Source organism: Dromiciops gliroides, chromosome 5 (genome assembly GCF_019393635.1).
Source record: "Dromiciops gliroides isolate mDroGli1 chromosome 5, mDroGli1.pri, whole genome shotgun sequence".
Taxonomy (NCBI): domain Eukaryota; kingdom Metazoa; phylum Chordata; class Mammalia; order Microbiotheria; family Microbiotheriidae; genus Dromiciops; species Dromiciops gliroides.
This window is the reverse complement of record NC_057865.1, coordinates 173,954,225-173,967,866: the sequence shown is the minus strand read 5'-3', so window position 1 is coordinate 173,967,866 and position 13,642 is coordinate 173,954,225. Positions and strand designations below refer to the sequence as shown.

Here is a 13,642-nt window from a genome sequence, read left to right as displayed (position 1 = left end):
AATTCTGTCCCGGATGCTTACTACCAGTGGAATTCACCCCTCTGAACTTCAGTTTCTTCATGTGTAAAAAGAGGGGGTCAGACTAAGTTATCTCTGGGGTCATTTCCAGTTATGAATCCTGTGACTACTTTGGGGACCTCAGTTTCTTTATTGGTTAGATAAGGATAACCACATGTATACTATCTCTGCTTTTTGTGAGGAAAATGCTTTGTAAATGACAAAATACTTTATAAAGTGAACTATTATTATCATCACGATACATATTTATGTTTTTCTTTTACAACAAACCCACAATGAACATATTTGAGTACCTAGAAGATTTTTTTTTAATAGTCAGACTCTAGTCACTAGTTTTGGTGACTGCAAAATCACAGAATTCACTATTGGAGAGGCATACTTACTGGAGGGTGATAAAATTAAAAGCCTTTTGGATTTCTTTTTTAAAATTACATTTTCACACACATACAATTTGCCATTAAGTCACAACATTTTATTATACTGTACAAACAGCAATGACACTTTCAGAGTGCACTGGTTAAGACTTCTAATTAAACAGGAGACTACTGTAAATAACACGCATGGTTCTTTATCTTGAATGTTGCACAGAAAGAGATGTAAGAGATAACAGGCTGGCAAAGCCTCCCTGGAGTTTGCTGACATTGGATGTTTGCATTTGTCATGATGGTTGTTCCTTTTCCTTTTATAAAGCGAAGATGGGCCCCATTAAATATGGTGCCAAGTGAAAAATGTGTTGGTGGAAAGTCGAGGCAAGTTTTAATTGAGGGAAATAATTTGATAGCATCTTTAGTAGATTCTACATTTAATTTCTTCATTGCCAGGACAATCGGATGAAACAGTCTCTTCTACTTTCAGGGAAAAACTACACCAGGTGACATGTTCTTCCAACTTACCGATGTTATCTCTTGCAAAACAGTGTGGGGGACGTGGATAATCAGAATGAATGGTTTTGAAAATATCAAGTGACAGGCTACATTTATTGTGAAAGGATTCCCATGAAAACCTTGTTACTGTTCTCAGTTTTCTTTTGGCCATTTAAGCTTCCACAGATGTGAACGGGGTAAAATAGGTCAGCAGCTCCTGGTCTGAGGCTGGAGGAAAATTGCTACGGCATCTGGCAATGTGCCGTTATAGTCTTGAGACGTTTCGTTTGCAGTTTGTGCCTTGATTCATCAAGGAGTCCATTGATCGACACTTTGTACTCAAGCGCAGGGGCTAATTTAGGGCAGTATTAAGTTGTTCAATCTTTCACAGTACGCAGTACCATCTTTCAAGTAAATTACTCCTGTGCAGGGAGTGAGGTGGCAGATCTGAACCTCATGGCGAGTCCTTTCTCTAACGCTCTGAAATTCGAGAGCGTTCTGTAAAAGACGCAGGAGATGGAACGAAAGACATTTGTCCTTAGTGAAGTAGAGCTGGTTTACTCTACAGATAAATGTTGGGAGTATTGGGAGAAACACTGAGCCCTCACTGTTGAGTGTTGCTTTTCTTCTCTGAGATGAAAAAGGGACGTGATAAGTAAGTGTGGCTTGAGCTGGTTCAAAGAAAGAAGGTGAATTCCTTCAGCCAGAAAGGTTCTGGGGAGACTGAATCCTCAGGATAACATCCTCTCCATCTTAGGGTTAATGAAAGAAAAGTTGCTGAACATATTTTGGTCCATGCTGTTTATCAGTGTTCTGTCAGCAAATGATAGCCGTGGTTTCTCATTCAGGAATTCTTTATCAAAGTTGCTGCAGTCGCTTGGAGATTTCTTCAGCAGGTTTGAAGCAAAAAAGAAAGAAAAGAGGGAAGGAGGGACAGAGGGAGAGGGGGGGGGCAGAGAGGGAGAGGGAGAGATTGATTAGACACTAAATTGATTAACTCTATTTTTTTTAACCAGGCCTAAAATCTCTATATTGAAACAATTCCCTGGTGACAGGGGTCCTGACTGATGCCTGTTTTACAAGTTAATTAAACATATTACAACCTTCTTTTACTGAATGCAATTGCTCTATGGCTAGGGAGATGATTTTTAATCATGGTACAGGTGAATCTGTGTCATCATAACACCTGGCACAGTAGGCTACCTTAGAGATCAGGAAGGGACTGTCAGGAACTCAAGTGGGAAAGGGGAAACAAAGGGGGATCCAATTAGATCTACTTAAGCAATCAAGTTTCTGCTTCTAGAGTAGCTTTTAGTTATTTCAGGACAGGGAGAGAAGGTGCTAGTCACTCATTAAAGGAAGCTGAGCAAAGATTGTCATCCTATCCCTAGAACTAGGGGAAGTCAATCATAAATAAGTTAAGCCTCCCTCAGCATCCCCTGGTAATTGAGCTTTCCATTTACGGAACACAAATGGCAAGAAGTAGGCAGTTATCCAGGAGCTTTAAGCAAGAGAGCCATCAACAAGAAGACAAAGGACTGAGCATTTTGCTTCAAGCTAGTGTGGAGGGCAGGGAGAAATTTGCAGTTGCCTCTAGATATGTGACTGTGTTGTTGTTTCTGCAAATACTAAGTAAAAGGGCTGTGTACACAAAGTATCAGTTGGTCTCTGCCCTAAAGGAGGAAGTGGAAGGGATAGGCAGAGGGATGTGCTAGAGCTGGCTCTTAGTGGCTCAAATGAGTCAATCAGCAAACGCTACTAATCGGAGCTTGATTTAATGTTTTGTGGATTGGCTAGATTTAAGAAAATATTAATACTTCAGGTTAAACAAAAGTATATAGTCTATATATGTATATATATGTGTGTATATATATATACACACACACACACACACACACACACACACACACACACACACACTCCCTGCCTCCCCCCAAATGATTATTAAACATTTACTTGCACAACCCTTTATAGGCAACATGGCATAGTGGAAAATTCTGGGTTTGAAGTTGGAGGACCTGAGTTAAAGTCCTGACTCTTTTATTTCCTATTTGAATGATGCATGATTTATGGGGCAGGGAGGTGGCACAGAACATAGAGAGCCAGGCCTTGAGTCAGGAAGATTCATCTTCCTGAGTTCAAATCCAGTCTCAGACACTTACTAGCTGTGTGACCCTGGGCAAGTCATTTTACCCTGTTTGCCTCAGTTTCCTCATCTGTAAAATGAGTTGGAGAAGGAAATGGCAACAGCTTGGAACAGAGCAATGCTACCATGAGCTAAAATTATGTAGGGATGGGTTTAGTTGGGGCATGATTTTAAATGGGGCTCCATGGAGGTTTTATCCATCAAACTGTGGGAGAATGGGGAAATGTTAAAGAGATGTTAAATTCTTACCACTTTTGGCTTGAAGGGCAGCTCATGTCCTTTCATCTATCTCCTCAACATCTGTTGTACCTGTTCCCTTTCTGCTCATAGAATCACTACTATTGTTCAGGTTCTCATCTCCTCTCAGCTGGACCAGAGCAATAGCTATATTTGGTCTCCCTGCCGGTAACTCGCTCTTCCGATCTGTATTCCTAAAGCACAGGTCTGACCATGTCACCCTCTTGCCCAAGAAGCTTCACTGGCTTCCTGCTGCCTCTAAGATAAAATATAAACTCCTGTGCCTGATATTTTAAGCCCTTCACAGCCTGCCTCCAAACTATATTTCCATGGTGATCTCCTATTACTTCTCTTCACGCATTCCACTGTGTTTTAACCAAAGCGACCTACTTATTTCCCACATTCAGAGTTCCTTTGCTCTTCTCTGGGTCTTTGCACAAGTGATTCCCCACAGCTAGAGTGCACTCTTTCATAAATCTCACTTCCTTAAATTCCTAGGTCACTGGAAGGCATAGTTTAGGTCCAATGCTTTATACCTTATGATCCTCCACCCTAGTTAGTGCCTTACCTTTGAAATGACACTGTATCCATCTGTGTATGTGATATTTCACTTAGTAGAATGTAAGCTCTCTGAGGGAAGGAACTCTTCTCCTTTGTTTTTATATCCCCAATACTTAGCACAGAGACCTACACTTAGCAATTTGTTATTCACTGAATGGCTAAATCCTCCTTTTCATATTATTTCACCCAATGGATACTCCTGAAGTCAATTAAGGCAGAGTTGGTATTTGTAAACACAAAGTCTATTTATCTGATGCAGGCAGACTCTGTATATAAGTAGAAAGAAAATAACTACAGATTCTGGTATGAGATGAGAAGCAGAGTTCTATCTAGTAACTTTGGGTAAGAGACACTATGACAATAGAATATTGAAATTAACCCCATAAGGCAAACTCATTTTGTTGCCCTATAGTCATGTTATGAACCAATATATATAGTCCAAGGTAGGCATACACTGTTCATTTCTTGTTCGTGGCCATGTACTCTGTATGCGGTCGAAACATTAGCTGATGTGAATCAGCCCAGTGTCCCAGTGATAGAAACTTCCACCATCTTGTTTTCACTACCAGTAATGCTACCATGAGCTAAAATGGTGGGGCATGATATTAAACAGGGTCATGTAGAGGCTTTTATCAATCAAACTGTAGGACAATGGGGAAGTGGAAAAGGGGTGTAAGTCCTTACCACTTTTGGTTTGAATGGTGGTTCGATCTCCTTTCGTTCAAGATCCTCCCAGTTGATCTCCCTGAAGAAGGCATGAAGGCGGATATCCCCTTTTATCCCCAGTCTCCGTTCTGGTTCTCTTACAAAAAGCTGGGAAGTTGTAGAAAGAGAAGCAGTTTATTTCTCATTTGGCAAGTGTATCCCTTCTTGGCATTAGTAACACCATGGCTCCACACTGAGATGGATTCAGAGCTGGGGAGGCCAACTCCAAAGTTAGAGATCTCCTGAGAGTCAGTTCTCTGACATCCCATCACTGTTATTCATCCTCACTAGGCCTTGGTTTGTTCTTAGAAAACGGAGCACTCAATATTAATTTGGCAACCCAGACCATCATGTGAAAAGCAAAGGATGGAGATGATTAAGTTCTTCACATGTACAAAGTACAATCCAATTCAACAAATATTTGAATACTAGGGGCAGCTAGGCGGCACAATGGATAGATCATTGGCCCTGTAGTCAGGAGGACCTGAGTTCAAATGCAGTCTGACACTATCTAGGTGACCTGGGCAAATCACTTAACTCAGATTGCCTCTAAAAGAGAGAGAGGGGTGGGGAGGGAGGGAGGGAGGAAAAAAAAGAGAGAAAGGTAATGTGGCATAGTAGATAAAGTCAGTCAGTCATGAAGATCTGTGTTCAATTTCTGCCTTTGACACATAATGTCTGTATGACCCTGTGGAAATCACTTATTTTCTCACTATTTCAGGTAATCCTCTAAGTCTATAAGTTGCAGAGCTGGTGCCAATCTGTAATTATAGAAGGAGTTTCCTCATTAGAAATATTCATCTATTACCAATGAAATCACCAGTTTAGCCTCTCCACCAAAACCAAAAACAATCCCTCCAAGCCAAACCGAAAAAATCCCCAATCAAATACCTCCCCCCCCCCGCCCCCCCCCGAGATATTTTTAAATACTGTTCTGTGAACGGAGTGTATTGCTAGACATCGAGAGAGAGAGAGAGAGAGAGAGAGAGAGAGAGAGAGAGAGAGAGAGAGAGAGAGAGAGAGAGAGAGAGAGAGGAAATTTCACCATGCCACTGTTCCTTTCCTGATAGAGCTTAGAGGCCAGAAGGGAGATGTGACACATATACAAATAGCTTCAGAAAACAAGAGATGGGGGCAGCTAGGTGGCGCAGTGGATAGAGCACCGGCTCTGGAGTCAGGAGGACCTGAGTTCAAATCCGACCTTAGACACTTAACACTTACTAGTTGTGTGACCCTGGGCAAGTCACTTAGCCCCAATTGCCTCACTAAAAAAAAAAAAAAGAAAAGAAAACAAGAGATGATAAGTGCATCAGAGAGTTATAAAATGTTATGTGAGATCCAAGGAGGAAATAAGGGAAAGCTTCCTGGAAGTGGTAACATTTGAATTTGGCTTTAAAGGATGTGCTGGAATTGCGTAGAGATGTGGGGAGAGAGGAAGGACAACATTCTAGGCAAAGGGAACAGCGTGAACAAAGGTATGGAAGTGTGGCCAACGTACAGAAGATGATCAACAGTCCAGTTTGACCCAAGCAAAGAGAATGTGGAAGGGAATGGGACCACAGGTTTAGAGCTGGGGTTCATGTAAATAAATCCCCTCATTTTACAGATGAGAACATAGGAAATGACTAGCCCAAGGCCACACAGTAAGTGGAAGAGGTGTGATTTTAACCTGGCTCTTGACTCCAAACTCAGTGCCTTTTGATTGCAAAATACAGTCTCCAATGTATAAGATAAGGTTGTTTGGTGAGCATGTCTACTGGAACTCACTGCCATTACCTCAAGGTCAACACATCTAAAACTGACCTTGTTATCTTTGTCCTCTGACTTCCTTATTTTTATTAGGCATTCTCCAAGCTATCCAAACTTATGATCTCAGACATCTTGTACTTGTTCTTTTCTCTTGTTCTCCCTCCCATTAGTCCTATTCATTCTTTATTTTTGGTTTTTGCAAGGTAATGAGGGTTAAGTGACTTGCCCAGGGTCACACAGCTAGTGTCAAGTGTCTGAGGTTGGATTTGAACTCGGGTCCTCCTGAATCCAGGGCTGGTGCTTTATCTACTGCACCACCTAGCTGCCCTCCCTGTTCATTCTTTGTAATTTTTCTTGTGAGGAAGCTAGGTGGCACAGTGGATAGAGCACCGGCCCAAATCTCACCTCAGACACTAGCTGTGTGACCCTGAGCAAGTCTCTTGGCCCCAGTTGCCTCAAGCATCTGGGGCCATCTCCAGTTGTCTTGATGTATATATCTTGCCACTGGACCCAGATGGCTCTAAAGGAGAGAGTGAGGTTGGTGACCTTGCACAGCCCTCCCTCACTTAAATTCAATTCATTGCAGGTCATGACCCTGTTATCAATTCAGGCTTGGAATAATGTAATATACTTGTAATTGATTTCATTGTTCTTCTTAAAGGTGAACCTTTTCTTATTCCACCCTCCTTACCATCAAAAGATTAATCTTAAAACATAGCTTTTCTCACATAACTGTACTGCTCAGAAACCTTCAGTAGCTCTTAACTAGAGAAGAGGTTCTTAATATTTTAATGTGTCGCAGACACTTTGCCACCGGTAACCATCAGCATTCTGGTGAAGGCTATGGATCTCTCCTCAGAATAATATATAAAATGAATTTTATAAATATATCATATATTAAGATATATTAAATGCATATGAATAATAAATATATTAAATAAAATATTCAGGGTTGCAAAGGAAACCAATTATATTAACAACAGATATCAAAACAAAAAATAGTTTATGAACCCCAGGTTAAGAATTTCTGGCCTAGAGAATCAAATACCATTTCCTAAGTGTGGCATTCATGGACAAACTTGATATTTCAGTGAAATGAATTTCTCCCCAGGACCTGGAATATGATTTGTGCATTATTGTTTCTATGCCTTTGCCTATGCTCTTTGCTTCATTTGGAAATCTACTCTCCCATTCATCTACAAAATCTTATCCATTCTTTAATGCCCAGCCTCTCCTGACTACCAAAGTCAAATTACTGAATTCAGTTCAGTTAGGTATCCAAGGCATAGAGGACAACATAAGCAAAGGTAGGTAAAGTGTGGAGCATTTGTTTCCTCCAGCAATCAAACAGAAAGATAAAATCGTGTCATTACATGGTTTAAAGCACACGCACACACGCACACACGCACACACACAGGCTTTGAACACAGAAGACTTGGGTTCAAGTCCCAGCTCTGTTACTGTTTTGACCTTGATCAATTTAACCTCTCTGAGCCTCACTTTGCTCATCTGTAAAGTGGGGAGATTGGACTAGATTACCCTTAAACTCTAAATCTCTGATCCTAATCTTCTTGATTTAACAGATATGATTGTTACTTTCTTCCTCAAAAACCTTCAGTGGTTCTTGGATAAAATACAAACTTGCTATCCTGATATTTAAAGGCCTTCTACAATTTGGCCCTGGTTTACCTTTCCTGACTCATTTCACAATATTCCCTTTCACACACTCGACATTCTAGTCCAAGTTAACAATTATCAGCTGTTCCCAGCTCTTTTCTTACATTCTCCTCCCTCTGGGCATTCACATTGGCCAGGGGTTCTTAACCTTAATTCCATGATTTCAGGGGGTCTGTGCATGTGGGTGGGAAAAATGACTTCTTTAACTCAATGTAATTGTCTTCCTTTGTAATTTCTTTGAATTTTATTTTATGCATTGAAAAACATGATTCTGACAAAGGGTCCATAAGTTTCAGTAACTGGCAAAGGATGCGGGGGAGGTCCAGGACACACAAAAAAGGTTCAGAACCCTTGGCATAGACCATCCTGTATGCCTGAAATATACTCTCTCCACAGCTCTGAACTCGAAAATCCTTTTTTTCTTCTTTGATTTCCTTCCATTCCCAGTTGAAAATGATCTTTTCCCTCTTCACATTTCTCTAGAGTCGATTGTTGGGCTCTCTCACTTGGCTTTAACATAGTCATTTTTTTTGCCCTTTTCCATTGTACGTGGCATGGTTCTCTTGTTTAGAGAGGAAGATTCTTGAGGGCAGGAACTGTTTCATTTCTATCTTCATGTCCCCACTGCCTCACACAATGTCTGGTATATGAGATACACTTGTTGAATTGAACTGAGTTCTTTGCAAAGCTGGATTAAAAAAAATATTATTAACTCAATTCCCTCCTTTTTGGGTAAAATATGGGCATTGTGTGAATACAATTTGGCAGTTTTTCAAATGTTCTTGGTGTAGTGCAGGATAGTCAGAGATGAATTTCATACAGCGTGTACCAGGCCTCTAAGTCACTAAGGCTCTTGCTTGCAAACCTGTCTATATGAGAAACATAAGTCAAAGATCCTCTTTCATAATCTCCCAGGGGCTTCATATGTATTCCCTCTTTTCCCATTGTCCTTTATCTGTTTGATTTCCCCTAGGGTGTTAAAGCCAACATCGGAAAGGACAAAAAAGAAACTCAAAAACTTTAAATTTAAATAAAACATATCTAGGATCTTAAGGAAGAACAAAGTCTAAACATTAGACCTAGAAAAATAACAGGTTTCCTGGGTGTCTGGGTTTATTATCTGATGGTCTTAAATCAGGTTTTAAAAAATTATTCTTAAAGTTATTCTCAATTGTTTATAAAGATGACTTTTTTTTTTAAGTTAGGGATAATGGGTAATTGGCAGGAATATGAAAAAGAAAGTAATCAGAGATGGCCACTTTTGACACTTAAATTCTAGTTTTTATTTTCACTTTTTGTACCTTGCCTTCTCTCCCCAGTCTGTTCTGCACTTTGCAGTGTGGTTCATTCTCAAATCTTCAACAGCTCTCCTCTCCTAGAGAATGAAGTCCAATCACTAATGCTGCTCAGTCTCAGCTATGTCCTAATTAGCTATGTGACCCTGGACAGGTGACTAGACAGAAACTTAGTTTCCTCATTTATAAAGTAATTTCTAAGTCTCCTTCCAGCTTTTTAACATGCTGTTATTCTGTGATTCCTTATTCGATTATTTTGTGATTTTTTTTTTTTTAGCCTGGCATTCAAGGCTTTCCACAGTCTGGCCCTAAAGTATCTTGTGCTGTTTGTTACTCCCCTAGATGAATCTTTTGCCACAGTCATATTAGTATGCTTAACTGTATACCACATATAATGCATATTTTTGCCTCTGCATTTAATCATTCTATTTTCCCTGCCTAGGGTGCTCTTCATTCCAAATCCTGTTAATTCTTTATAGCCCAGTTCTGGTAACACCTCTTCTGTGTATTATCTGGATTATCTGAGCCTACAAAAATATTTGGTAATTGATGATTCCCCATCTAATATTGATTTGCCTTTAAGGTAGTTGGCCCATTGGAAAGAGAGCTGCGCAGAAGACCTGAGTTCAAATCTTGCTTCAGACACTTGTTAGCTGTATGACCCTGGACAAGTCAAATTGTCATCTGCCTCTATTTCCTCATCTGTGATGAGAATACTGTCTATCTTCCAGGGATGTTGTGAGGATCAAATGAGATGATATTTATAAAGGACTTTCACAATCTTAAGACCTATTTAGATAATACCTATGATGATGATATAGGTACTTATTTTCTCCTTTTTAATCTTTCTTGTTTTTTTCCCCTTTTATTTCTGCTTTCTTCTATTAGAAGTCAGCCCACTTAGCTATCTTGGCAATATTGTTATTGACAATTAAAACCTTATTGTAAGCATCTGCACACCTCCCCCAGCACATCCAAGATCTGTCTTCTTAGAAAAAGGTGGAAAGGTGAATCCTTGACTGGTATGCTATGGACTGATGTCCACCTTGGCTTGAGCCTTCAGTCTTGATTTCTATAGTGCTTTGTGTCTCTCTCTGTTCCTCTGGGTGCCACTAGTCTCTCTTCCCTATCCAGATTTTTCTTTCTTTGGGTTGGGAAGGAATACTGATAGTTAGGAACCCCTTACCTTAAATTTTTTTTTTTTTTTTTTTTTTAGTGAGGCAGTTGGGGTTAAGTGACTTGCCCAGGGTCACACAGCTAGCAAGTGTTAAGTGTCTGAGGCTGGATTTGAACTCAGGTCCTCCTGACTCCAGGGCCGGTGCTCTATCCACTGCGCCACCTAGCTGCCCCTAAAATTGTTTTTAATCCTCTTTTAATCAACCTATATTTTATTCTTTTCTGTCTTGTGTAGCCTTCCATCCCTCCTTGTCCTTTCCTTTTTAAAATTATTTTTTTTCTTTTTGATCCTCATAAGATGTTTTACAAGTAACTCAAGAATAAACATGAATCATATGATCATAGAATTCAGAGCTGGTAGGGACCTTAGGGATAATCTGGTTCAACTTCATTTGACAGAGGGAACTGAGGCAAAGAAAGGTATGGGAAATGCCTTGTTAAAAAAAAAAGCTTCATTTAGCAACATAGATAAACACCTTCTCTTCAGCTTATAGTCTTGGAGAATTCCCTTAGAGAATTACCCAGGGTCACACAGTATGTCTTAGAGGGTGACTCTGAGGCCAACTCTCCATCTACCATGCACACTGCCTCTCTCATTCTCTAAGTTTTATTTTGTTTTTGTTTTTTGGCGGGGCAATGAGGGTTAAGTGACTTGCCAGGGTCACACAGCTAATTAAGTGTCAAGTGTCTGAGACTGGATTTGAAGTCAGGTCCTTCTGAATCCAGGGCCAGTGCTTTAGCCACTGTGCCACCTAGCTGCCCCCTCATTCTCTAAGTTTTAAAAGGCACCTTCCTCATATTAACCCTATGAGGAAAGATAATGGAAGTCTTATTATCTTCATTTAACAGACTGGGAAACTGAGGTTTGGCTAGATTAAGCTAGGTCTTATGCTGAGACATGAACTCAAGTGTCTTGACTCCAAATTCATTGTGCTTTCCATCATATATGATACAGCTCCTCAACATGTTGAATTTATACTCGGAATCTATTCAACAGAAAGAAAAGTTGTCTTGTGAGTTGAATATATTTATTCCTGGATTTCTTTATCTTCTAGGGAAAATAAAAATAAAATTTATAAGCAGGGGGGTACTCTGAGGCTGATTTCCATGCCTAGTCTTCTTTCTAGTTCTATACAGCAGAGTAAATTGCTGTCCTCCCTATAGCAAATCAGAGTGCCCTGGGGTCTTGGGTTTGGCAGGAGGCTTCACTTGTTGGTTGGAATAGGCAGATCTGGGGCAGGGAGCTGTGCTGGAGAAATAAATTCTCATGAAGAAAGACTTGCCTTTGTCCATAAAGGCTGTCAAGAAGGGTGGTTTACATTTATAGGAAATAGTAGGCCTCTTACATAAACAGCCAGCATGCAGTTTGGGTTTTGTTAAATTTATCTGGCTATCTGGGGGTGGGGGGAATCAGCTCAAGGCTATTGAAGTCTGCCACCAGTGCTCGGCCCTTGTCAGCTGGTGACATATGAGTGCCTGAGAAATTTTCTCCTCTATTTTTCACCCCTTCTCAGGAGTATCTCTTTCATAAGAGATTTTCCCAAAAAAACCCAACCTCAATGTTTTTATAAAAAGAGGTTTTGTTCTGGGACTTTCAATTTCCATCATTTTCCAAATAGATGGACAGGACACTAGATAATTGAATATGTTGTTGTTCAGTCGTTTCAGTTATGTCTGACTCTTTGTGACCTCATTTTGGGGTTTTCTTGGCAAAGATACTGGAGTGGTTTGCTATTTCCTTCTCCAGCTCATTTTTATAGATGAGGAAACTGAGGCAAAGAGGGTTAAGTGACTTACCCAGGGTCACACAATTAGTAAGTGTTTGAGGCTGGATTTGACTCCAGAATTTCTGTATTCCTCACTCCTGACATCCATCTTTGCTATACTATGTTAATTAATGCTTGGTAAATGCTGAAAGTTGTACAATTCTGTTATGGATGTTATCCAGTGCTGTTTCCTTTGGGGAAAATTCTGTCTTAGCATATCTAGAAGACCCAACACCTGGGAGATTTTATGTGGTTAGGCTTACATTTTCTATAGGATATGCAGAATCAGGAAAAATATAATGTTGAAGAAGGAGTATTGAAATAGAATAAGTAGGGGGCAGCTAGGTGGTTCAGTGGATACAGCACTGGCCCTGGAGTCAGGAGTACCTGAGTTCAAATCTAGCCTCAGACACTTAACACTTACTAGCTGTGTGACCCTGGGCAAGCCACTTAACCCCAATTGCCTCACTAAAAACAAACAAACAAAAAACCAAACACACAACAAAAAAAGAAATAGAATCAGTAGACCTGGGTTCAGATTTTTTTTTTTTTTTTGCATGATCTTGGGCATGTCATTGAGCCTGTTTCCAAATATGTAAAATGGAGATATACTTATATTACCTAGCTCACTGGATGGTGAGGAAAGTGATTTTCAAGCTTTAAAGTGATTTTATATATATATATATATATATATATATACATATATATATGTATATTATATGCATGCAATAAAATAGTAAATATATGTACTCAGATATGATGAATAATTTTCATGATACATATAAAATATATGTATTATTTTTAATAACACATATTTTGTAATGTATATACTATATATAATCATCATTGTCATTGAAAGGAGTCTTAGACATTTTTTCTAACATCCTTATCTTATAGATGAGAAAACTGAGGCTCAGAGGAATCAAAGGATTTGCCCTTGGTTATACAGCTAAAATATGGGCAGTTGGGTGGATAGAACACTGAGCTTGGAATCAGGAAGATTCATCTACATGGATTCAAATTTGGCCTCAGACACTTACTAGCCGTGTGACTCTGGGCAAGTCATTTAACTCTGTTTACCTCAGTTTCCTCATCTGCAAAATGAGTTGGAGAAGGAAAAGGCAAACTGCTCCAGTTTTTGTCAAGAAAACCCTCAAAAAAGGGGTCATGAAGATCGAATATGACTGAATTTACTGAGCAACAACGTACAGTTAATGTGTGACTGAATTGGGGTTCAAACTCATCACTTTTTAAAAAATCTCATTTTTATTGAAACCTTTTATTTTTTTACATCAGTCTCGTTTCTTAATATATCTTTTCCTACCCAGTGACTTCATCCAAATTCATTTGATGAAGGCAGAAATAGAGGCCCAAAGATATGAGGTTAATTGTTTAAAGTCACCTAGTTAAGTAGAAGGCAGAGGTGGGATCATGTGGCAATATCATGGT

The 13,642-nt window shown here is 39.7% G+C and overlaps 1 protein-coding gene across 2 annotated transcripts in view; it reads right to left on the bottom strand.

Moving 5' to 3' along the window:
* Positions 1 to 373: 373 nt before the first annotated feature.
* Positions 374 to 13,642, bottom strand: part of PRKCQ (protein kinase C theta) — a 196,709-nt gene continuing 183,440 nt past the window's right edge. For both annotated transcript variants that reach the window (XM_043969322.1, XM_043969323.1), the window contains exons 17-18: positions 4,510 to 4,638; positions 374 to 1,768 (exon numbers count right to left, since the gene is read on the bottom strand). In XM_043969322.1, coding sequence (XP_043825257.1) covers positions 1,613 to 1,768; positions 4,510 to 4,638 — 285 coding nt within the window. In that variant the 3' untranslated portion in view covers positions 374 to 1,612. The remainder of the gene's footprint in view (positions 1,769 to 4,509; positions 4,639 to 13,642) is intronic.